Here is a 25,898-nt window from a genome sequence, read left to right on the forward strand (position 1 = left end):
TGCACATAAGCATGGGTGATTCCCAGAGATACACAGCTTTTGGGGGGGTGGGGAAAGCATAAAAAGAAGAAAAAAACCTAATGTAGCAAACAGGAAGAAGATGAAGAGGCAAAATACTGCAATGTAAATGAGAAATCTGCATCCATTAGGAAAGCGTGCAGCTCCGTGTAGACAGCGGGTTCCATTTAAATCCAGAAGAGATGATAGTGTTCCCTCCCCACTTTTCCTCATCACACTCTTTACTGGGGTGCGTGTCTTTGGAATAGCATCTCAAACTCAGGGCAGATGTTTCTGTATTGGCCTGGTCATATAAGTTTGTAGCATATATTTATAGATTTAAATTTTTTTTATTTTATTTTATTTTTTTTCCATCAGTGGAATCACTTTTCTTATGAACTGCAGTTGTCTGCCAGGGCATGGTGTGGGTTTAACCACTCAAAAGCCATGAGGAATCTTTGGCTTCTGTGATCTGATGGCTCTGCTCTATGGGACGTCCTACATCCAGCCCTCTTGCCAAGGGGGATGATGATCCATCGGGTGAGGTGTGCAGGGAGCTGCCTGGGGTCCTGTTTGCAGGCAGGGTGCTTCTGGGGGAGCAGCACCAGTAGGGAGAGGAGCAGAGCTACCAGTTGTGGCTAACCAGGAGCCCTCAGGATGCGTTAAGCTCTGTCCTGTAGGCCATGAGTCAGAGGAGCCCACATCTACTGTGTGAGCCCATGGACAAGCATGGCACAAAGATCAGCAAGTATTTGAGTGCTGTATCATATTAGCCCTAGGATCCACCACGAGCATGGTCACAGAGCAGCAGGCACCTGCTGCTGGTCTGCTCTCCTGGATACCGCAGCTACCTGTATGATAATGAGGTATGACCCAGAGCCATGCACATTCTGAAAGGGGGGACTGACAGGACCAGGCTGAGCAGTGAAATCGAGAATGCTTTTCATAGGTAATAATCAGAGAGGTGGGCTGCTGGAAGAGCAAGGTGAGAAGGGCACAATCTGGCCCAGGCCCATTACCACTCAGGGTAGGTGGATTCATTCCCACTGCTGCTACATACACAGCTCTGTGCACACCAGTGGCTTTCCCTTGAAAGTCAACGTTTTCAGCCATTTCATGTTGGTAAGTACACAGCCGCATAGGCAGAGGCCAAGAAGGAGAAGTGACGTTCCCGTGGTCATTTAGGGAATCACGTGTTAGAGCTGGGAATGGAGCCTCTTCAGCTCAGGGAGACATCCTCTAGCTGGAACGTATTGGTAAACATGGGTGAGAGGTTGAGGTACCACGAGGGCACGTCAGGGAACAGAATCTGTTAGCTGCCAAAGCTGTTTTGCCTGCTGGGTCTCTGTGAGCAGCTGGATAGAGGTAAAGATCAATTCCTGTTAAGGTTTTGTGTTAAGTGCTGAGCTCAGAGAGTCTGTTAACACCCGTTTGACAAGGACAAGCCTGAAGTCTGGTGCTCGATGTGCAGATTTCACGGATACCAAATGGCAGCGGCACAATCCCTGCCTGATTCTCACCAGCAATGACTGCTGCCTGCTGCACGTGTGCACAGAGGCAAAGGGCCCATCTGACGCTCTCTCCTCTCTCCCTCTCTCTCTGCTATCTCCTCTCTTTCTGCAGGTCAGCGTGGAGGTCTTGGTAGAATACCCTTTTTTTGTATTTGGACAAGGCTGGTCATCCTGCTGCCCCGAGAGAACCAGCCAGCTCTTTGATTTGCCATGCTCCAAACTCTCAGTGGGGGACGTCTGCATATCTCTTACACTCAAGAACCTGAAGAACGGCTCTATTAAAAAGGGCCAGCCCGTGGACTCAGCTAGCATCTTGCTGAAGCATTCAAAGAATGACAGTCTAGCTGCAAGTAGACACAGGTATGCGGAGCAGGAAAATGGGATTAATCAGGGAAGTGCACAGATGTTAGCTGAGAATGGTGAACTGAAGTTTCCGGACAAAATAGGATTGCCTGCAGCACCTTTGCTCACCAAAACAGAACCCAGCAAGCCCCCGGCAACGAGGAAGAGGAGGTGGTCAGCCCCTGAATCGCGGAAACTAGAGAAATCAGAAGAGGAGCCACCTTTGACTCTTCCCAAGCCTTCTTTTATTCCTCAGGAGGTTAAGATTTGCATTGAAGGCCGATCCAATGTAGGAAAGTAAATGTTGTTTGGGGAAAGGAAATTAGGCTATCCCTTGTCATTTTTATCCAGATTACTGTACTGTAGACTAAATAACCCAGTATTTACATGTTATCATCTTATTTTAGGTTTATGTTATAACCTTGTTGTTATAGTTGCAGCTGGTATTATGCAGGAGACTGGTGCATATGTTTTTCCACAAGTGTTTGTCAGTGACTAGGTTTCCTGAGAGCTACAGAAGGGGCAGTATCTGCTTCACACACCCTTAGTGGAAATGAATGTGTTGTCATGGCTCCTGTTTTCTAACACCTCGTGTAGGACAGGGTCCAGCTGTGATTTTGGTTTGTTTTCTTTTTGTTAGGGTTTTTTTTTGTTTGTTTCTTTGTTTTTAGGTTTTTTGTTGTTTTTTTTTTCCTTGTTTTGGTTCCTGTTCCAGTTTTTGGGGGGAGGTGAAGAGAAGGGAACTGTAGCAGAGGTGTGTGTCACGCGTGGTGTGCGTGTCATGCGTGGTGTGCGTGTCATGCATGGTGTGCATGTGTCACGCGCGGTGTGCATGTGTGCGTGTGCCCGGCCTGAGGCAGCCCTGCGGCCGTGGGGGCTTGTGAGGAGGTTTTCTCACCCCAGGTGAATGTGGAGGACACAACCCCGCAGATGTTACCAAAAAGGATCGGATGCTTTCAGACCTTGTCAACAATAAGCCAACTCTTACTCAAGATTCACAGTATATATATGTACACATATATGTGCATGTATATATATATATGTATATATATATATATTTGTGTGTGTGTGTGTATCTGTACATATATATTTCCCCCATGGGGTCCGACTGCACTGATTTTTATTTGCGAAGCAAGTGCCACACCACCATTTCCTTCTGCTTGCTCGTGCAGTTTGTTGCCAGAGGCCATGCACACACACACACACACATACACACATGGGGTGGCTGTTCTGCACCATTCACCCCGCTGGGCTGCCTGGTGGCGTGGGTGCGCACGAGTGTGTGTGGGTGTGTGTGGGTGTGCAGTGAGCCTCAGGCCGGGTGACGTGCCCTGCTCAGGCTCACTCCTGTTTCTGTGCAGTGTTAGATGCATCGGTCAGGTTATGCCATGGACATTTGCTTCCACGAGGGAGATGCATACTGCCCCTTTGAGATCACAGGCACACGTCGTTTGCAGTTAGGTTGCAGATCTCGGTCTTTAACTCTATAGTACTGTTTTTGGTTCATGATTATGGACAACCGGTGCCACTTTTTTCAAGTTTCAGTGTGACACAGGAACCCGATGTTGAAGAGGAACGTAGAATGTCTTTAAGCACTTAAAATGCTGTTCACACTTTCTGGCTGAGCATCCTGGTCTACCGCTCAGTGCGTACTGTATCTCACTTTGATCTGCTCGGAAGGCAGCAGCAGCAGCAGCAGCAAACAAATGAATCTCTTCAACACTGTAACTACACGCGACTCTGTATAGTTTTCTCACAGGCAAGGCGCTGAAAGTTTCCATGTGGTTTCAAAGGGATGAATGTGAATTATTGAACTAGTATGTGACAGTCATTGTCCACAAAGGACTACTTAATAGGAGGCACTTTTTAAACTTTAATGCTTGAGAAAGAGTTAAAGGCGTATGCGAGCTGACAGATAATAAACAAATAAGAGAGAGGAGAAAGGAAAGAGAAAAAAAAAAAAGATCTTTGTCCAGTGTTTTTGAAAAAGATGGACCTTAAAGAATCTTGCAATTTGCACATCTTGAGTTTATCATTTGTGTGGTATTCCTGCAGTTTTTACCTAATAATGTTGTGGGGTGGGGGGGGGGTCTGAAAGAGCATAAACAAATGTAGCAATGACTCACTAACCTGCCTGGCTCTAGGCCGTTTCATAGGGTTATGTTCCTTTCCCAGTCCATTTTGGTCTCCGCCATATCTGCCACACAGAACCAGGTCCTACCAGGACAGCTCTGAGAATTTGTCTTCAGACTTACTGAGAGTTTTCCATGAGAAACATTTCTATACGTAAGCAAGGCGTACAAACAGAATGTTATTTTCCTCTTATGATTCTTTGTTCTTTTCATTGCATCGTTTCCCATCTGGACGACTAGATTCAGGAGTTTGGTACAGAAGGAGCCGTGGGGATGCTCAGCTCCCCAGTAGGGCCACGCAGCCGGCCGCCCGCACGAGGTGCTCAGTGACTGGGGCCAAAGGAGGGAGAACCCCATTGCTTTCGGTGGGGTCTGGCTGGGCCCTGCAAGGTTGAGCGTTTGCATCATTCTTTCGGTCGGTGAGTTCCCACCTTCAGGTAGTTTTAAAGAAGCCGTACTGATGGGGAGGAAAGGAAATCAAAGTTCTGGATATTAGAAATACGGTATCTAAAGCGAACGAGCCTATTTAAAATCTCGTTTTCCCTCTCCCCTGTAATGCAATGCTTTTATTTAAGAAAAGAAAGGTTAACCCCAAACCCCAGCTTCAACTCTGTTATGTGTTACTTGAAATTTAGCTCACACCAGAACTAATTGTTTTTATATACCATATTCTGGGGTGCACCAAAAAGTTTGAAATACGTTTAAAATAGCTTGAAACTATTCTTGAATTTCCTTGAATTTTATGAACCTCTCAGCGGGGCTACCAAACAGCTGAGCGGGTTTCTTCTCACAGTCACGCAGCTTAGGTAGTGCTTCTTTGTTAATCTTTCTGCTCAGAGAAGTTGCTTAATCTTCCATATACTCTGCTCAGGGCACTTGCAATTTATTGTTTCGTTTCGTTTCCTGTTTCGTTTTTGAGCTTCGATGGTAAAGGAATAGAAGGAATCGCAGATGTTACTTGGCATCCGTACCACTATTTCTGTCATTCACACATACTCGGGGAAAAAAATCTCCACGAGAACCATTCATGGTTGTGGTTAATGAGGAAGCGGGGGCTATTGAACTGACTGGATCTATTCAACTAACACTAAAAATAAATAAACAAATGAAAAAGAAAACTAATAATAATTTAAAAAAAAAAAAAAAAAAAAAAGTTTGGAGCAATAGGAATGTATTAGTTCTGTGCTTGTATTTCAGACTGAGGAATTCTGTAATGACTGGTTCTTTCCAAACGGCTGTCCCTTTCCGTGCTTTGGCTTTTGTAGGATGTGCAATACTTTATGTGCCAACGTAGACTCACCCGTGCGGTGTTAGCTAGATCTCAGACCCTCTTCTGGTTTTCCCTTTCTGTTCTCTTGGAATAGTTCCTTCCTTCCTTCCTTCCTTCCTTCCTTCCTTCTTTTCCTGTTAATAACTCCCTCCCCACAGAAAGCAGCGAATCGAGGGGTGTCCCTGCACCTAGGGCACCTCGACTCCTTTTGTGCTCAGTGCGCGTGGCGCGTGAATCACGGGCCTGCTGCGGCCCCGTGTGTTTGAAATGCATGCCTCTGGCCTCCGCAGTGTAACGGGGAAAAGAAACAAAAAAAGATCCAGGAAGAAAAGCTGAACCCAAGCTCACCCCACAACCACCAACAGAGGAGTTTGGGGTTTGTTATTTTTCTCGGGGGAGGGAGGGAAGGGGAAAGGGGTTTTTTGCGCACATGAGACCCTGCTCCCGGCTGTGGGGTGCCTCTGGCTTCGGCCTCGCACCCGCAGCACGGGTTGCGGTGGTTGTCTTTTTCTTTGGGTCTCTTTTTTTCTTTTCTTCTCCTCCTTTTTGTAGCAGGCCTGTTTAGTTTACAATGAAATGCATACAATCACCGAGAAATTAGTCAGGGCGAAGAAAATAAAACGAGAACCTCTTGATAGGGATTTCTAAAAAATATCTATCTGTCTATCTATCTATCTATCTATCTATCTATCTATCTATCTACCTACCTATCTAATCTATCTATATATCTCTATATATAAAATGACTGTTCCTTATAGTGTTTAACTTAGGCATTGTTTCAGTTTGTCTGGGCCACATCACGGGGAATTTGAGTTTGATGTCACTTACCTCAAGTCCTACAGCTGAAGCCCGAATTGGCGTTGCTGTTGACCTACTTCACAGTTTTGTACGTCGCTGTTGGGATTTTTCCCCCGACTAACCCGACGTCGGGACGGGGTCGTTCCTCTGACTCCTTTGGGTCCCTCGTCCCGCTGTCGCGTTCTTCGGCCGCTGTTTGTCATTTTCTCAGCGCTGGGGAAGTGACATCACTGCTCTCGTTTCCCTCAGTCAAGGAACATTTAGAAACCTTTCACACCTTTTACTCAGGGATGGGGCTGGCATATGTGTGGTACACTGATGTGACCAGAAGCAGCACTTTTACTGCTCTGGAGTAGGGATGTACAACGTTACCGACGAGTTTGGATTTCCTGCATCTCATGACTTAACTTTGTAGATATCACATAGATGGCAATACAAAAGCAGCAGGCTCAGCTTGAACTGTCGCTGTTGGTTATCAGGAAAATTTATTCTGTGCAGAGATTTGTTTCATTTACTTAAAGCATGTTGCCAATGTTAAAATGGAAACGGTGAAATTCGCTTCAGGCTTGCAACTGCTAAAAACAAAATCAAGGAGAGCGGATCCTCTCCCTTTTAAACACTAACAGTGTTACTTCAGAGAGGGGCTCTCAGTGCAGCATCTGGGCCCGGCTCTGCTGCCACTCGGACATGCACTGACGAAGAGGTCAGTCCATGGGTTCCATGAGGCGAAATGGGACATGCATTCGGACAGGCCGTTTCCCTCTCTTCCCTCCCCATCACCACAGGTACCAGAAGAGCCTGCTCAGGACTCTGCCTGGTGGCGATGTGAGAGAAGAGGGGTAAACAAGTTGCCAGAGTGCAGTCAGCCATTTCCTTTCCTGGTTTACCCACCTGCCCCCTCCCCGTGAAGTCCCAAAATAAGTAGAAAAATGAGAATCGGTCAATGCGGATCTGCATACGTGCACCCACAGCCAGGCAGAAGCGTTGGTTTGCACATGACTCAAGCCGTGTGAATTCCATAAGCCCACACGCCCACTTGTTATCCTGTCCCCAGGACAGTTTGGTGTTTGTGTCAGTAGGGAAATTCCAAACAAGTTGCACACCTCTACTCCAGAGTACAATTTCTTTTACATAGACGACCTCGCTTCAGATGTGTTACCTTTACTGATAGGATCTTTTCTTGTAGCACTATATCTCGTGGGAATATTTTTTGATGTAAACCTAATTTGAGAAGCTTATTGAAAATAGAAACTTTTTTTGAAGCACTCACATTGAGGAGTACAGGTAATGTTTTAAAACTTGCACAAAAGAAAAAAAATGAATGTTGGAATGATTCATTCAGTGTTTGAAAAAGAGATGGCTCTGTTTGAACAGTGAGTTTCATACCTTGTTTGTAAAAAAAAAAGAAAAAAAAAGTTTTTAAATACAAAAGCGGAGAAAGGTTGAAAGTTACGTGTTTTTTTGTATATAGAAATTGTCATGTCTAGATGATCTGATTTGTATCGGCTTTGGCCAGGAAGAATTATTACTTAAAAGGCTCTTAAAGAACAACTGTGCTTAATTTTCTGTTCGTACTACATGGGTCCCGTTTCTGGGGAGCGGAGTCGTGCTTCACACTGTTTATTTCTGTGCTGAAAACACACCTTGGAGCGGCAGTTCTCGAGTGTGGCTGCCGGGCACTTCGGAGGGTGGCTGCAGTGCAGACCTGCGGCCTGGCTCTGCTGCAGGATCCCTCCTGCCTGTGCTGAGGGACAGGGCCGGTTTGGGGGAGGCCTGGCGATGCCCTCGGGGATCCCGCCCAAAGCCCCTCGCTCCCATTTTTTCCTCTCTCTGGGATGCTGTTCCACATTTTTTTCAGCACTTCCTGTTCCAGACGAAACCCAAAGAGTATAATTCTGAGCAAGAAGTGTTTATAACAAGGGATTCTAGCCCAGTGCCAGCAGCAGGGCTGTGCCCGAGGCCACGCGGCCTTTGGGCCCCTTCCACTGCCCCCTCTCCCTGCTGCCGGGAGCAGACACACCAGACAGGTTTCCAGTGATGATCTCGGTTGCTCGAGAGACCGGTGTTTGTTTTCTGGAAGCCCGAAGGAGAGAATCCTGGAGCCATTTTTGAGGAGAGGGTCTCTTTCTAGTCCAAAGATTGAGCTGGGCAGCTGGCGGCCGGCGGTGGGGCGACATCCCGGAGGGCTCCCATCTCCCGTGAGGGGGTGACCGCTGTCTCGGCTCTCACAGCCACATCCGCTGTGTCCAGGTGTCCCTGAACCAGGAAGAACGGTCCCAGTTGCGTTACAATGAAGTGCATTCAGCCAATAGGTAGTATTTATACAATAACAGTCTCTAAGGTTTCTGTAGGTTGTTGTTGTTTTTTTTTTCTTGTCGTTATCTGAAAGGACTCAAGTCTTCCACTGAGGATTTTACGGAGGCTTCACCAAGGCTGTTTCTTTTTCGTTTGCTTCTGTTTCGAGCGGTCAAAGCTCCTGCACCCTTCCCCTTGCCCATGCGGTAGGCATGCATTGGAAGCGTTGTGTGCAGCAGGCGTTAAGTCACCCACTGAGCTGTCATTGCTGTACTACTGGATAGCTGACCTGCAAAAACCCCAGGGCAGGACCCCCAGCCCCGCATCGTCAGCCGAGGCTGGGATCCCCCTGGGGTTTGCTTTAAGAGCTGAGGACCCAATTGCTCTCCCTTCTAATGCAGTCTGCAGAACTGTCCGAGCCGGCGGGTGGGGTCTGGGGGCCGAACGTGAGTGTGGGCCGAGGGTGGCTGCAGGTGGCTACGTTGGCATCTCTGGCCATTGGGCTGGCCTCTTCGCAAAGTTACTAATCTGTTAGGGCGTAGATACAACCTCTCACGACAGTCAGCTAATGTTGAAACTCACTAATGTTATGTATTTGCTCTTTTTTTTTTTTTTTTTTTTTTTTTGGAATAATATATTAACTTGTTGAACACTGTTCTTTTCACAGTGTTAAAAATAGGGAGGGGGAGGGGGGAGGGGAAAGGGAGGAGAGGGGGCAGGGTTACGGGCAGGGGTTTCCCAACCTTTTTCAGTTCGGGTGAGCTACTGAAAACCGTTTTGTACTAGCTATGTCACAGTGCTGGCAGCCGGCGGGCTGGGGCCGGCTGCAAAGGCGCTCGGCCAGGGGCCTTGCCGGGTGAGGGTCTGCCATTCTTCAGCATTTCCGAGGTCCTTTATTTTGTGTTGGTTCATTTTTCCCTTCTCATTTGGTATTACTCACGAGGGTTGTTGCAAATCGCACTTCCAAGCGTAGTTCCTAGCGTAGGCCCAGTAAAAGGGATATCGCAGCTTTGTGTTGGGGAGAAATCGAGCTGACATGGCCAGTACAAAGGAGAAATAGGGAGGGAATAACGTTTTGCACCTTATTGAAAAGAGGAGAAGATTTTAAGTGCATACAGACATAGTTAAGAGCTTTTATTGTGACAGGAGAACTTTTTTCCATATGCGTGCATACTCTCTGTAATTCCAGTGTAAAATATTGTACTTGCACTAGCTTTTTTAAAACAAATATTAAAAAAAAAAAAAATGGAAGAATTCATATTCTATTTTCTAATGGTGGTGTGTCTATTTGTAGGATACACTCGAGTCTGTTTATTGAATTTTATGGTCCCTTTCTTTGATGGTGCTTGCAGGTTTTCTAGGTAGAAATTATTTCATTATTATAATAAAACAATGTTTGATTCAAAATTTGAACAAAATTGTTTTAAATAAATTGTCTGTATACCAGTACAAGTTTATTGTTTCAGTATACTCGTACTAATAAAATAACAGTGCCAATTGCAAACGCGTGCTTGGTCTTTATGAGCAGCGGCTGAGTGCGGCGTCGCACTGCTCTGACAGCCCTCTGCCCCGTTTCCTTTCCCCCCACCAGCAATGCGCCGTGCACGGCATAAAACCTTCTCAGACTGTCGGAGTGAAGCTCTTTATTGCATAACAAAACTTTCCATGCACAACTTCCCAACGCGACACATGACTGTGCCCCTGGCGCCGGAGGCATCGCGGACATGGGCTGGCTGCAGGGAGGGCAGACGGTGCCGTCACTATCTCAGCAGTGCGGTGCGGGGCAGGAAAATGGCTAAGGCTCAGCAACTCTGCGTGGCTGATATTACATAGAAGCTTTTTACAGCTGCTGCAGGCAACACCAAGGATTTCTAGACTATTTATGAGTGAGAACTTCAACAACAGTACACAAGGTGACAAGTCAACGCTAGAGAGGGCATCTGAGAGACCCCAGATGAAGCAAAGGGAGTACTTGGTTCAGAAAAGGCTTTGAACTCTCAGAGTGACCATGACTGAAAGATAGGAGTTCCCATCCCAGCACACTGAGCTCTGGCAAATTGCTGCCCTGGTTCTTGCTCTCCCCCAGTCCCTGCTCCCTGGCAGCTGATTGGCAGAAAGGAAGATGCAGGCACACTTGCATAGGAAATGCTCCTCCAAAAGGCTCCTCCTGCCCAATCCCTTGCACTTGCAGGGTGCCCCACATCCTGCATTCAACTCCATGCCCTGAGAAGAAAGATGCACAGAAGAGCATGACCCAAGAGGGAGCCAAGTGCCTACTAAACGCACGCACTCATTTCTTTCAGAAACAAGAGCCCACCTGGCTTAGAGTTCTGTGTCTGGCAGAATACTGCTAGGCTCATCTGAATAGTGTAACGTGGCCTTTCTCATCCCTGTTTACAGAACAGTACCTAGTTCAATCACTGTGGAGCCAGTGGGGCCACAGCTCAACACTGCTCTTGTGTGCTCAGCTCAGCAGTTCCCTGGCTGGGGAAAGCAGGTGTGACCTTGGCCTACAGTGCTGCTCAGCTCCCATGTTCCTCCAGTGGGGAGACAGCATGGGGCTGGGGTGGCAGGGTTAAAGAAGACCAGGTCGAGCAGAATCACCCAACAGTAAGCACTTAAAAAATGGTACAGGTGTTCCACAGAAGGACAACAAGTAACAGAAAACCTAGTAAAATGTGCAGGTGAGGTAGATCTGCAAATGGCACATGGCATTTTGTGGTCTCGGTGTGGATCATCCCACCAGGCACAGCACACCCCAGTTCCTTGCTGAAGTGGCCGTGGGCTTGTGTAGGGCACAAGAGGGGCTAAGAGAAGACAAGGGCAAATGAGGAGGCACGGGGCTGGGTGCTAAACGAGGGCTCCTCCTTGTCTTTGTTCCAAATGCAGGGAGTGTTGACTTGGGGGAGCGCCGCCTCTGAACAAAACTAATATATACTTCTGGGGGAGATGCAGCCATGCCATAGTGAACGTCTGCAGCTAATCTTCCCTCCTGCTCTCTCCGGAGACAGAAGGAGAAAACAAAAAGAACACGAGCTGCTTTCTCAAAATTATGGCAACAGCTGCTATTCAGTAAACCAAATACCCTAAGTCCATGCTTTACCAGTCACCACTCTCACTGTCAGTGTCACTGGAAAACTGGGGGCGCTTCTTAATACCAATCTACTCTCACCTTTTCCTATTGGCACTGGTCAGAGAAAGGTGCAGGTGGCTGTGATAAGCACGCAGCTTGCCCAGGGAGAAGCCCCCTCACTCATCACCCCTGCAGAGAGGCAGCCCCCCATTGCCCCAGCACTGGTCCTTTGGAGAAAGAAACTGTTTCACAGAGATGTCCCGAAGCTGCTCTGTTCAGTGTGCATTTGATCTGTTTAGAAAAATGTTTATAAATATATATCCTATGTGTCTATGTAATTTCTTAACTTTCACTTAGAAATGCAGCTAAAAAAAGTAGAAAAGCCATAGTGAATGTAGGCATGAGACCAGCGCACTGCTGCATGTCCCACATATGAAGGCACGAGTGCAGAGACACATCTGTGGGTAGGCCTGCAACATGACAGCATGACGTGGTCTAACCCTGCTCCTCACAGGGGTGTTCATTTGCCTTTAGACCCTACATTTCACATCATGTACATAAAGGAATGGTGGCTTCTTACAGCTGTGCTGATGCACAGAGAGTAACTCTGCCTGTACTCCAGGCTCAGTGAGACTAGGAGCAGGATTTATGATAAAGAAATGGGGCATCTTCTTAATGTGATGCCATCAGCCTTGAGGGAACAGAGATCAAACCCTTTACCTACAGGATCAACAACTCTTCTACATTCAGATCCCTGTACGAGATCTGAGCAGGAAAGATGGTTCTCAAACTCAGTATGGGTGTAGCCTGTGCTCACAAGAAGGCCCTTATTCATCTCTAAAACAAATGAAAGGGTCATACCACAATTAGGAGTTAAGTCCTACATGTTTAATGGAAGACATTTAAAATAGGCCATTTAGAACATCTACTGAGCCTTTCCTAATGTGCACCACAGACTTAAAAACTCACTGGGGATCAGTTTGTGGCCTAGATATGCTCTCACGATAGCCAGTGGTACCAATAGTCGTGCACGGCCTTTCTGAGCAGTCCCTCAAATGAGCTTAATTCTAGAGATTCTCTTTGCTATTCCTCTTCCTACAGATCACTCATTTGCTTTTCAAAGGAAGCCTGCCTCTTTCCACAGATACCTGCAGGAGGGGAAAGTAAGGCTCTGAAGTACTGAGGTAACAACAGCCGTATTATGATCTCAGCAGCACTTCAAAGTAAGTGGCCAAGCATTATTAATTCATTGCTGTTCACTTTTACATCATTCATTGTAACAAGCTACTGTGGTATTCATGTGGATGCAATGTGTATTTCCAAAGAAACTGCACTGTGATTTATCAATTAATTAGTGGGCCATTGCACTTTGTTATCCAGAGTCCTAAACATTCATTACTGCCTTCAGAACAAATGCTTTAACTCAGTCTCGGCCTACCAGTGTCCCGCAATCAGGCTCTTCTGCTGAGAGCTCCCTTTTGCTTTTCACATTGTCACGGATTGCAAAGGAGTGGTACCAAGTAGCTAAGAAGTGAATTGGATTCCTCCAACCTCACTCAATTGGCCACAGGCAATGCACAGCACAGCATTTTTACATCTCTGCTAAATGGACACGAACAGGCAGAAAACATAAAAGGGAGCAAGGAGGGCTGTGGAGAAACCCGCCCTCGCTGAGTTTACTGTTGCTGAGTTTCTATGTCTTAAAAATCTCATCACAGAGCACAGGGGAAAGCAGCAACCCACACAACACAATTACCGCATGCACGTAAAGCAGGCAAGCTCTGAGATGTTCTTTCCTGAATGATCTCCACAGACAGGGGCAGGGAGGACAGCATGGGATTGCTACACTCAGAGCCAGCTTCTGTGCAAAGGCTGGCCCATGGAATCAGGAGATTTCAGTAAAAATGGCAATACCAGCCCTGTGAACAGAGAGTGAAAGAGATCTGGCATTTTTATCATCACAGCAAGAAGCCAACAGTAGCCAAGCCTCACCCACCTCTGACATCCTGCAGGCTGGCAGCCCTGCCACAAGCATCCAACGTTTTGCCAGAGGAAAGGGGAAGACAATTTGATTTTTGATCCCTCCACTCAATTCCATGTAGCTTTTTCTCTGGAGGGTGCCCTGTCAGAAGCAGCGGTAGCTGACTGGTCAGTCTTAACAGAGGGAATGTGTGTGTATATGCAGGTGCAACAGCCATGTCTGTACAAGCCAATTCCTTGCTAACTGAGGTTTCAGCAACTATTTATCAGAGGGGAAAGAACAGATGATTAAAAAATAAATCAGGCACAGTAAAAGATGAGGCTATTGCATTTTGAACCAATGGCACCGTGTTAATAGCACAGTCTTCCCCTTCCAAATCCAAGCCATCATGGCTATGAGACTGGCATTCATAGAGAGGAGTCTGCCACTAATGCAATGTGGAGGAGAAAGCAAAACAGACCAGCAGCCTTTTCTGTTCCTCCCCTTCCATCCCTCTCTCCAGTCCCCTGTCCTGGGCTATGAGAAGACCTGGCTGTGCTGCTGGGTGACCCGAATGAACGTTGTTCTCCTGCTCAGTTCCTTGAGTTTGGCAGCTCCCACGTAGGTGCAGGTGGAGCGCAGCCCTCCAAGGATGTCCAGGATGGTTTGTTCCACATCTCCTTTGTATGGTACCTCCACAGTTCTGCCCTCTGAAGCCCTGGAAAAAGAGATTGGTTGCTTCATTTATGGGTGGACACAAAACATAACAGCATGTTTACTGAAGCAATGTGTGGTACAGTTCACTATTATTCCCTCAGCTATGAACCAGAAGAGGACACGTCTTGTGTATGCTCCAATGTCCTGTATCTGTCCTTACAGATCTGCCCACCCCTCCACTCCATCATACACTATTTCCAAGTGAAGCTTCCAGGTTTACTAAAAGACCAACTTGACCTTGACCTAAAATGTCAAGCTTTAAAGTAATGGCCAGGCATAGGTCCCCTGTGAACATGTGAGAGCTGAGTCTCAACAGGCTCTGTCAGCAGAACTCTGCAGGGCTCTCTCCCCTGTCATTGATCAGACATGGAAATGTTCTGGCTGTCTCCTGCTGGCCCAGTTCTCTGGGCCCAACACAGATATAGTGGGAAACCTGTATAGGAAGCTGCAGCAGAGCTGACCCCAGAAGCAAGATTAGTGAGCCAGGCAAAAAGGACAGCAAAAAACAAAAGTGCAGTGAATACTATCAAGTATGGGCACATACTAGCACAGATTTGCACGGTCCCCAAGAGCACATCTGAAGATAAGAGATTCCAAGCAAATAACTTCCATTTCTTCCCCCTCAGCTTTCTCACATATAACAATTCCTCCTGCAGCAGAGTTCCCCCATCACAAGCTGATCTCACTGGGCTTTAGATTAAGCTTGTGCTGCACCATGCTATCTATCTTGAGTTGGAGAAGATGGCCTTAGGATGGGGTCTAACAGCTGACAGCAGCTGGCTAACTTTACTTTGGACTTAAATCCCTATTCTTGAATTTCCTTCCTCAGAAATGGCTGAGATCTGTGTCTGTCATGCAGTCAGAGGATTGACAGCCCAGGACTCAGCTTTAAATGCTTTTTGGATGACGCTTCAGTATTCTTAGAGTATGAAATGTGCAGGGGAAGAGAAGGTTGCTGCTCTTCTCTCCTACAAGAGAGTCCGAAATAATGGCAGGGATCTGTCACTATCGTAAATGTGGCTTTATTTACTTTTCCCTTTGTATGGGAAACTGTTAATCACAGCCTGAACCTCTGATTAAAACATCTGAGGCAAGTGTTGGGTCAGCTGTGGGAGCACAGGTGAAGGTAATTCAGCTGTGCTCCTGGAAGGGGTGGAGCTTGACTCTACCTCTCCTAGATTTCATTTAAGGGCTGACCACCACTAAAGTAGCATCTCTTTCTGGAGATTGCTCCTCTGTGGAGCTCTGGTGGCAAGCTTCAATATTTTCTATCTTGGCTGAGTTGGTGAGTTTTTCCCATAGATATCCTCTGGGATACCTTCTGGCAATCTATTTACAACTATTCTTGTATTATTCTAAATATACATAATTATTCTTGCATTATTCCATCTGTATACCCTTAAGTTATCTAGGGGATGGTGCTTGAAAGAAAGGGCATGCTTGTTTGGAGGATCCATTTGCAAATCATTAACAACAGCACCAGAAGCTACATGGAGGTACTTGAGAGTGAGACTGGCTATATTTCATTCTGTTAGTTTAAATGTGAGGTCAAAGCCTTAGGGAGACAATAAAGGAGTAGTGTTAATATGCCATGTGAATGAGGCACCATGATTAATCTCCTTACATCTAAGGAGTAATTGACTCTTTCTTGCAAGAAACTCTTAAATAAACATTGTAATAAGTGGCCAGTGGAAAATGTACGTACTGCTGCTACCTAGCAGACTGCACTGGGGCACAGTGGTGTGTCAGGGCTCTGCTGTGGGAGTTTACAAGCTTTTACTTCTAGCCCTAATTCCAGCAGCGAGAGAAAGCTTGGCTCACAAAAGGACACGCAAGTGGCCCTGCTACAGTTTTGCAGGTGGGTTTTTGACCATGCCCACTTCCTCCAGTCAGAGTCTAGGGGTTCAGCTCAGCCTCCTGGGAGCTTTCCATGAGGCTACTGAGACATGTTGCACACTGGGAACTTGGGGAAACCAGTGTGTATTTTATTTACTAGATCTTGTCATCATCTGAAAGAGTCCTACTGCTAAATAGGATAAAAAAAATGCAGGTTTTCTGCACTCATGCATGACAGTCCATTCAATTCATGAATGAAGTGATGCAAGAATGCTGCCGTCAGTTCAAGCATAAGCACCCAGTTAATTACTTAGAGACAGGCTCAGTCACAGTAGTTAAACAGACCTGCAGTAAGAGGAGCGTTACTCTGAGGACTGTGAGCGCTTGGTGGTCCTTTGAATTTTCAGAGCAAAATTTTAAAAGCATGGGACATTTAGAGCTACTGCCCCTGAGAGATGCCCATTCTGGCTTTGGAGATCAAATGATTATCGAAGTGGTGATTGCTAAGATCACAACCCAAAAGCTCCCCTAGCTTAGCAGTGTTACTAGTGCTTGCTGGTGTCAGCTGAAAAGCAACCATAATATCAAGAAGCAACCAAGAGAAGCATGCTGGAAGACAGGTGTGAGATCAGCCCTAAGGAAAATGCTGAGAGTCCAATTTTATGTTCAGTCTTGGAGGGGGGGGGGGGGGGGGGGTGAAGTTTCAAGAGGGATGAAAATTCTCCATGCTCCCACCCTTCATATTGTGACTTCCATATGCTCCTGAAGAAAAAGGACTATAAGATGGAATTGGGACAGAAATCTGTGCTCTTGAGGACAGTGCAAATCTATGCTCAGTAGATGTTATGTCTGTAGAGCAAGGGCCAAGAGACCTAAGCTCATTGGTGCATCATCTTACTCTCCATGATGGGGAAATGCCCACAAAGCAGTATTGTGAATGCTGAACACTCTAATTATGGAGCTAAGATGCTGCTCTACAGCTATTCGTCTAATGACCCTACTGGTACTTTCAACACTGGTATCAATCTTTGCTTGTATGATCTTAATCATTTGCTTCTATGCTAAAGCACAGTGAATAACGTCAATTACTGTTATGTTCTTAGCAATTCATTTTGAAGGAGCAAGACCTAACACTTATAGGAAGCGTTCAGATCATAATGGCATTAACACTGATAATCTAGTCCATAGGGTATGTAAAAGGATACCTATTCAAACTGTTGTGGCTGAGTTGTGTGTTTTGCAGGAGCAAAGCATGAAATTTGTACTAAGTACGTACTGAGATGGTTGTATCAACCTCTAATCTCATCCACAGGGATGAAGTGTGAAGTCTGCTGTTTTGGCTGTGTTAATGCTAACCTTAGTACTCCAGTCTTGCAGGGGCAAGCAGCGGAGTTTATAGCAGGCAACAGTTCAGTCTGCACTAACAAATCCTACCACCTGGAGAGTGTCTGGAGTTTTACTAAGTGTATGCATATGTTGCTGCAATATTCACTTCCATAGCCTGGCCAGTGGTGAAGTCCAATGGGTGTATAACCAAACTGATGCCAACTCCTGTAACATGATTCCCAGGACAGAGTTATATTTTACTAAGTGCGCTGTTACAGAGTTCATCTCTGCTTTCTGGGGCAAACAGAGGAAGGCTGGAGTTTAAAACTGATGGATATTAAGGTTGTGATGATTCTGAAGGAGTTCATTATGGATTAATGTTCCTTGAGTTCTTCGAGATGTGCTCTGCAGAAGTGAGGGGAGTGCAATAGATTGGCCGTAAATCACAGAGCTTGCTGCAGTCTCGTGTGTGTCATGTTAGTTTGTGCAAGAGTACTGAGTAAACCCAATTTATACATGAATGCCCAATTAATTTTTTGCATAAATATGCAACCAGCTCATGAATGCATGCAGAAATATTTTAGGCCTGACAACTCAACCAGTATGTGCGTGAGCACTCAATTAATTTACGCATGACCATATGATTGTTACACACACACATGATGCACTGGGAGTAAATGATGGTTTGGGTGACAGGGGCTGCCAGCGTGACATGTGTGGCAGAATGACATGATCTGCATCATGCCATTCATGGTCAGTTCCAGCAAACCTCTCCGGTGCCAAAACCTCAGTGAGTTGGGGCAGCACACTACACCTCTGCTCAAGTGCCTTTAAGAAACAGCCAGTAGACTCTAGAAGATGTGCCTGGATGCATCTGAGAAGCCACGCAGCTGGAGATGCACCCTTGAAAGGGGGTGCACCATGTCAAAGGGACCGACTTAGGTGTTAAGTTAGTTGCCCATATCACTGATTACAAGTTTGTGTTAGCTGGCAGTAAGTCAAAATAAAAGTTCCCCTAGTTGAGACTGTTTTGCCAGCACAGACTGCCCATGCACGTGGATTACAAGGTGTGTCAAAGGAGCTGGCACGTTTGGCAGCGGGCTGTGTAAGCATGTCAGCAGAAATTGCTGAGGAGTTTGCAGCTCTGACACCTCTCTTGGATCTATGATCTGAAATTAACCCTTTCTCAGAAAAGAGAGGTGAAGAAGGAGCAGTTGGGTCTCCCAGCAGCTGGGAATGGGTGTGCCCAGATGCTTCTGGCAGACTCTATGTCTCTTGCCAGCCACTGAACAGCAAATAGAAAGGGAGAACAATTTCCTTTAGACATTTTGCATGGGTCTAATCTGTGGTATGTGCCCTGATTCCCAGTCAGCACAAAACTGCTGCAGGCATGTAGTGATGAGCACCACAGGTAGGAATCCTGGAAGGAATCCGGGGGAAGTTCTTTACTAGGAGAGTGGTGAGGTCCTGGAACAGGCTGCCCGGGGAGGTTGTGGATGCCCCGTTCCTGGAGGTGTTCAAGGCCAGGCTGGATGGGGCCCTGGGCAACCTGATCTAGTAAACATGGAAGTTTGGCCCTGCCAGGCAGGGGGGTTGGAGCTCCATGATCCTTGAGGTCCCTTCTGACCCAGGTGATTCTGTGAAGGAAGGGTGTGATGGTGTTCTGTCAGTCTGGCAAAACATGAACCTGGGCAAAGGGGTCAGGCTGCCCTGGCACCAGGCAGCCTCACAAGTGAAGCATTTAAGAGATGGCAGGAATTGGGGGGCAGTTCTTTCAGGCTATCATTTAAGATACAGAAAAAGATAGGAAGTAGCAACCAGATGCTGATGCTATTTTGTCTCAGTGGCCCAAATTCCACCCCCAGTTAGCGTAAGTTCCAAAGCTAGTTTAGTAGCAGCTATGAATTGCTGAGTGACCACAGCGGGGCTGTAGCATTCATGCAAGATCTTAGAAGGGTTAACAAAAGCAAATTGGCTCTAACTGAACAATACTGTGGTCTCTATCCTTGCTTGCCTTATTTTCTCTCTCCCCAAAAAAGAAGAAAGCATACACTCCATTCAAGAAATCTAAGTTCTCCTCAGGCAAAAGGTAAAGGTATCCCTGCTCCGTTCTTGTCCAATCAAATGGAGAAAAATCTTGGCTTGAGAATCTGCCAGGATATATATATACACTCCTCAAGCTACAGTGCTTATTTTATATTTCTCCTTGTCAAACATCTTTATTTCTTGCAAAAGAATGACCTTGGGACATGCCAAAACTCATCACAAGATTCTCTGCCCTTGAAAAAACTCTTTACTATCATCTCTTCTCCCTGTATCCTACTGATATTTTTCTTCTCAGAAGTCTTCCTTGGAATCTAGTTCTGAGCCACACTGTTTAGTAGGCACATACTATCAAATAAGTGCAGCACCTATAAGTTCGTTTTCTCACCCTCATATAGAATTCTATTTTAATGAGCCTGTGTTTTCTGCCAGACCAGAGAAGTTAATGGCTTTATTAGTCACTGGGTCTCTCCTGCATAGTAACTACCACTAATCCTCCTTAGTCTCTATTACTGTTGCAGCTTGAAAGCTCGTGTTTTAGGCCAAAGGAGACCAGTTTAAATGCTTGAATAGGCTGTATCTTACCATTCTGTAAAGTGCTGGATGTACCACTGCATAATTTTATGGTGCATTTCCACTCGTGACAAGTATCAGACATACTACATGAGTTGATGTTGGGGTGGGAGATGGAAGGTGGGATCAAATATCCTCTCTAGCCAGTACTATGTCTGATATGTGTCTCCTTCTTTGCCACGGACCTATCAGCACATAGAATCATAGAATGGCTTGGTTTGGAAGGGACCACAAGGATCATCAAGCTCCACCCTATCTTCATATCAAAGCATGAATTCTGTTTTGTTTTGTAAATATCAATCTGCTTCCCATTCTGCACTGTCAACTTTACAGGGTTGAAACTCTTGCCTTGATAGCAGATGAACACATAGGGGAAAAAAGCATGCCAGAAGAGCTGTATAGCAGACAGGGCCAATAAAACCCATCCATCCTAAATGCCCGGAACAGTAGCAAAAGTCACTGGCTTTGAGATCCTTACAAACAGCACCCTATCAGATAGGACCAGAGTCTAAATCTACACCAGTGGAAGAGAAGATTGCGAAGTAACACCTTCAATCAGTCAGCGTATCATGTAAGACAGCATGCAAGAATGATTTCTCAGGGCAGTGGAGATAACTGCCATTAAAGGAAACAAAATGAAGAGGTTTTCTGGAGTCACCTGCTATTTTGGAAAGTAAAATTTCTCAGCACTTTCAGGAGTAAAGCAGCAATGGACAAGATTCCTTTGCAAAGCCTGCCTGCTTTCCCTTCCCCAAGCATTCTCTCTGAGGATTTTATCTGACAACCCAAGCTCCCACAAGCTGTATGATTTTGGGAAATGGATAATGGGCTACTCTGGTGCTCTCTTACCCAAAAGCAGTGAGAAATATGCACTGCATGATTCTGCTTTGTAAAAAAACTGCCAACAAAGCCAGGTGTGAGTACTGTGGCTACAGCCTGTGACTGAGAAGGCTTTGATGGTCTTGGGCTCTTGGTACTGTTACAGCTGTTACTCCGCACCAAACTGGGGCCAATCCCAGCTGAGCTTCACTGACTCACCAGGCACCCACTCTTTGCAAGCAGAAAGAAGCATATGGGCCAGCTGGGAATCCATACACCAACAGGACGCACAATCTGGTTAAGGAGAGAGCCAGAAACCACAGCTTGGTGTGCTGTGTACCCACGTGTAATTCACACACATCTTGAGAGGCCCAAAGGTCAGAACAGTGATGAATGGCTTCCCAGTTTGAACTGGCTGCAACTCAGTGAACGTGGTTGCTCTCAGCTAGCCACCCCAACTCCCACTTCTTCCTGTCTCCTTTTTGATCTCATCCCTCCCAGAGATCAGATGCTGTTTCTCTAACAGATTCCTAAACAAGAACAGGAACACAGGCCTGTTTGCAGTGCTTGACTTTTGCACAATTCACTTTCAGAAGTCAAGTATTTGCAATTCCTAGAGAAATTCTTACCTGTATTCAGCAACCCCTCCTGCATGCTTCTTCATGGCTGTATCAGAGCTCATCCCATAGAAGAGTTTCACCTTCTTGCCATTCTTTTCTATAATCTCTCCAGCACACTGGTCGTGGCCTGCAAACATTCCTCCAAGCATGACAAAATCAGCACCAGCTCCTGTGATCAGCACAGTGATATGTAAGTAAGAAGGGAATGGAGAAAGGGTGTAAGACAAAGCAAAAACACAGTAGTATCCAAAAACAATTGACAGCCCTACACAGTTGGGTGCAGACAGTCTTCTTTGCAATACATGCAGTAAACTTGAAGAAATGCTTTACTGAAGAGTTGAAACACACTGAATTCTACTTCTCTGATACTTTAAATGGAAAGAATAATTTTTCTTTTATGCAGCCAAAGGCATAAGATTATTCTACTCTGCCCCACACTCTTTATTTGTGAATTGTTTTAATCCTTTAGTTCATAGTAGTATGTGAGTACATCTCCTTAACAACTACTATTATGACTGCAGTACTTAGAAGCCCTAATAACAGGGTGGAACCTGTTCCTCTCTGTGCTATACAAAGAAGAGGACAGCTCCTGCTTGAAGGCCTTTGAAGCGTAAAGGCTGTGAATGGGAATGCATCCTCAAGGACGGCATACCCATGAATGTCCTACTCCCAACACTGACATATGACACTCAGACTTTTTAATGAACTGATGGACTTTCTCAAGCCACCAGGTATATTTGTCTAGTGTAGCACAGGGTGATCTGGGGATCAGGATAGGTCTGCATTTGTTTCCTGTTAGGTTGTGTAGTACCTGGCATGCAGTACAAAATAGGTTTGCCTGTAGCTACAACTCCTAAATAATACATTTATTCAATTGCTGAGTGACAATGCTGAATACACAGTCACACCTGCTCAGTCTGTGCATATCTTCCCAGGCTTTGTAAATCATTAAATTGGTCCCCTGAGAGTAAAATAAGCATTTTCAGAATTACTCTTGGTTTTCCAAGACCGTGATTGTGATTTCCAATGTTTCCATCTGTACTGGAACTACTCCACCAGCAGCTACTCCTGTGACATTTTGGCATATCTAGTTTTGTTTGGAGAAGTTTGGTTTAATTCTTTTATGAGGCTATGGTGACCTATCCCTGAAACTCTCTGCTTCTTCCATGTGCATGTTGTAGAACAGGCCTCCTCTCTTCTCAACTTCTTCCTAGAACTGGCAAAATAACAGGGATATATTCCTCACTTCCTAGAAAGCAGGTGAGCCTGAGTTAATCCTACCCAGTCATGAACGTGTCCAGATACTAGGGAGATCCTAGGCTAGGTAAGTCTGGCACTTAGGATTTGGTCTGATCTGCCACTATCCAAATCTGAAAAGTAAGCAAGATGATTATCAAATCTACTCATCTTCTGCCATCTCTTTAAAAGCTCTGTACATAAACCTGAACTCGGAACTATTTTGATCTTAGAATAAATGAGCACTGTGGAGTGTGCTTTGGTTTACAAAAGCCAGTTTCCTCCCACCTTCCTTTTGCTAAAGAGCAGACCTATCAGCAATGGTTGTGAGCACAGCAACCAGCTGCACTGTTGACCTCATCTCCTTTTGCCTGGTTGTTTGAAAAGAACAATATGTCCCTAGTAAAGGGATATTAAAAACAAGGCTTGTTCCAAAATGCTAAGCATATCACAAACAAAGCTTATAGGCAGGCACACGTTTAGGTATCCTGTCATGCCAGCTACCTGAGTTCTTTTGTTGCAGATGGCCAAGTTTTAAAGCCTCAGTTTGACTCACACCTGATCCTACTATTAACTCACCCAAAACAATGGGAATGCTTCTCCTTCAAGATAATTCTCAATTATGGGCAGGGAGCTCCTGCTGATTCCTGACACACTCCTGTTCCACCTTTGCGAAAAAATAAGTACTCTAGGAAATCTAGTAATGTCTCTTTCAAGAATGGAAGAGAACAATGTGATGAAGGAGGAAAGGAATTGGAGTAAAGGTTTCAAAGAAGTTTTTAAACAAATCAAAGGCCTGCCAAAGAGCACTAGACTCTAATTTGCCAGTTCTGTTCTATTATTCTATTTCATATGATTTGGTTTGTAAGGTACCTTAGAGACTATCTAGTTCTGCACTCCTGCCACATGCAGGGGCATCTTCCACCAGTACAGATTGCTCAGGGCTCCATCCAACCTGGCCCTGAATGTCTGCACAGATTATCCATAGCTTCTCTGGGCAGCCTGTTCCAGTGCCTCATCACCCTCACAGTGAAGAATTTCTTCCAAATACCTAATCAAAATCTACCTTCTTTTAGGTTAGAACCATTACCTCTTGTCCTGTCACTCTACTCCCTGACAAAGAGTCCCTGCTCAGCTTTCCCGCTGCCCCTTTTGGTAGGGGAAGGGCCCAATGAGGTCTTGCCAGAGTCTTCTCCAAGCTGGACAACCCCAACTCCCTCAGCCTGTTTTCACAGGAGGGGTGTTTCAGTTCTCTAATCATCCTTGTGACCTGCTTCAACAGCTCTATGTCCTTCTTTGTTGGAGCCCCAGAACTGAATGCAGTACTCTAGATAGGGCCTCACAAGAGCAGAGGGGGACAATCAACTCCCTCACTCTCCTGGCCATGCTTCTTTTGATACAGCCCAGGATAGGGTTGTCTTTCTGGGCTGGAAGCACACACTGCTGGCTCATGTTGAGTTCCTCATCAACCAACACTTTCAAGTCCTTCTCCACAGGGCCACTCTCAATCCATTCGTCAGCCTGTATAGGTGTGTAGGATTGCCCCAACCCAGGTGCAGGAACTTGCATTTGGCTTTGTTGAATTTCATGAGGTTTGCATGGACCCAATTCCCTAACCTATCCAGGTCCTGTGTGTCAAGAGCCTGGTATTGTCAGCAGACTTGCTGAGGGTGCACTCAGTCCCACTCTGCACGTCAGTGACAAACTTGTTAAACAGCACTGGTCCCAGTACTGACACCTGAGGAATGCCACTAATAATAGGTCTCCACTTGGATGCTGAACCATTGACTGCAACTCTTTAAGTGTGACCATCCAGCCAATTCCTTATCCACTGAGTGGTCCTTCTGTCACACCCATGCCTCTTTGATTTAGACCCAAGCATGTTATGCAGGACAGTGTCAAATACTTTGCACAAGACCAAGCAGGTGATGTCAGTTGTTCTTTCCTATTCACCAGCGCTATAACCCCATCACAGAAGGCTACCAAATTTGTCAGTACATACCTGGCTTTCAGTACGTACCTGGCAGCCTTTCATTTTCAAGTACACACAGAATGACATTATTTTATGTACTAGAGGAATGGGAACACCTGGCAACAATCCTCCAAATAATACAGAATACGATGGGGTATGCTACATACAAGCAACTAGGTAGCTTGTCCAGAGTTTTCTAGACTTGGCCTGCTCCTGCACAGTGCCACTTCAACACACTGATGCTGGGGAGTATGTCCCCCTTGAGCACTACAATGGGCTGATTTTGCTCATTCACATCCTGCAACACCACCTCTTTCACACAGCCACAGGAGATATGCTGAAGCCAGCCTACCCTTTCAGCTCTCACACAGTTCTGATAGATCTGGATGGAGTCCCTCAGATGGCTTTTATATGCTTGATAATACAATAATTACTGATAACCAGATCAGCTTTCCACATATTCTGGTGGAGTTGGCCTAGATTTGTAGCATGGCCAGCCCTCCATGCAGATGCAGCACAGCTGGCCCTGGAAGCAACATTCACCTGTGCTCCAGATGAGACAGTGAGCCTTTGCAACAGTAGGTGTACAGGCAAAGCTTTTGAAAACAAGAAAAAAAGCCAGCATGATCTGTCAGGTATATTTTGGAACCAGTGTATGTTCCCAGTTCACTCTGCCATCTGATTTTTCCTTCATTTTCACTCCCTGCTCACATATCCTTTCTCACCAGTGCTGTAAGGAACAGAAATATTGCATTAAAGATGCTGGCTTAGGACTCAAAAGGCACATTCTGTTCCTGGTTGTTTCACAAAAAAATATGTGACCTCAGGCGACTGAACTTAGTATTTCTGTGCTCTGACTTTTCATCTATAAAAACAGGGACAGTAGTGCCTCCCTGGGGCATTCTGAGAAATGTATTCATGTTATCAGCCCTTCCAAGGGTGCAGTTATGTGAACCATCTTAGAGATGAGGTTCTTTCATGCTTTCAAAATCTCTTTTCTCCCTGATCAACCATTTGTCATTATCATTTCCAATACTCAGATGGCAGTGTCATCTTCAGTTTCCCAAATCCATCAACAGTTTCCATCCAGCAATTCCAGAATTCCAGCAGTCTTTCCCAAAGTATCTGTCCCCTGCATTTTTGTCCCTTTACTTTAGTGTTTCTCTGCTCCTTGCCTTTTTTACTAGGCTTCTACCTTGCTTTTCCTCTGTCAAAATGCCCAGTCTAACCTTGATTCCTGTCAGCACTATTGGTGTCACCTCTTACTTGTAAAGCTTCTCAGCATTTTCATGTAGTTAGGTTTTGGCTTTTTTCCCCCCACAATTGCTCAGTTGCAATCAATCCACTCCAACCTATCTCTTGCCATGAACTTGCCTCT

The 25,898-nt window shown here is 45.8% G+C and overlaps 2 protein-coding genes across 9 annotated transcripts in view; one reads left to right on the forward strand and one right to left on the reverse strand.

Moving 5' to 3' along the window:
* The window catches only part of ATXN1 (ataxin 1), a 194,226-nt gene extending 192,065 nt beyond the window's left edge, over window positions 1–2,161 (forward strand). For all 8 annotated transcript variants that reach the window (XM_072329068.1, XM_072329075.1, XM_072329073.1 and 5 more), the window contains one exon: window positions 1,621–2,161. In XM_072329068.1, coding sequence (XP_072185169.1) covers window positions 1,621–2,151 — 531 coding nt within the window. In that variant the 3' untranslated portion in view covers window positions 2,152–2,161. The remainder of the gene's footprint in view (window positions 1–1,620) is intronic.
* Window positions 2,162–13,913: 11,752 nt separating this feature from the next.
* Window positions 13,914–25,898, reverse strand: part of GMPR (guanosine monophosphate reductase) — a 34,776-nt gene continuing 22,791 nt past the window's right edge. Inside the window, exons 8-9 of the mRNA XM_072329077.1 lie at window positions 21,322–21,481; window positions 13,914–14,096 (exon numbers count right to left, since the gene is read on the reverse strand). Of these exons, the coding sequence (XP_072185178.1) occupies window positions 13,916–14,096; window positions 21,322–21,481 (341 nt within the window). The 3' untranslated portion in view covers window positions 13,914–13,915. The remainder of the gene's footprint in view (window positions 14,097–21,321; window positions 21,482–25,898) is intronic.

This window comes from Excalfactoria chinensis, chromosome 2, assembly GCF_039878825.1.
Source record: "Excalfactoria chinensis isolate bCotChi1 chromosome 2, bCotChi1.hap2, whole genome shotgun sequence".
NCBI lineage: Eukaryota > Metazoa > Chordata > Aves > Galliformes > Phasianidae > Excalfactoria > Excalfactoria chinensis.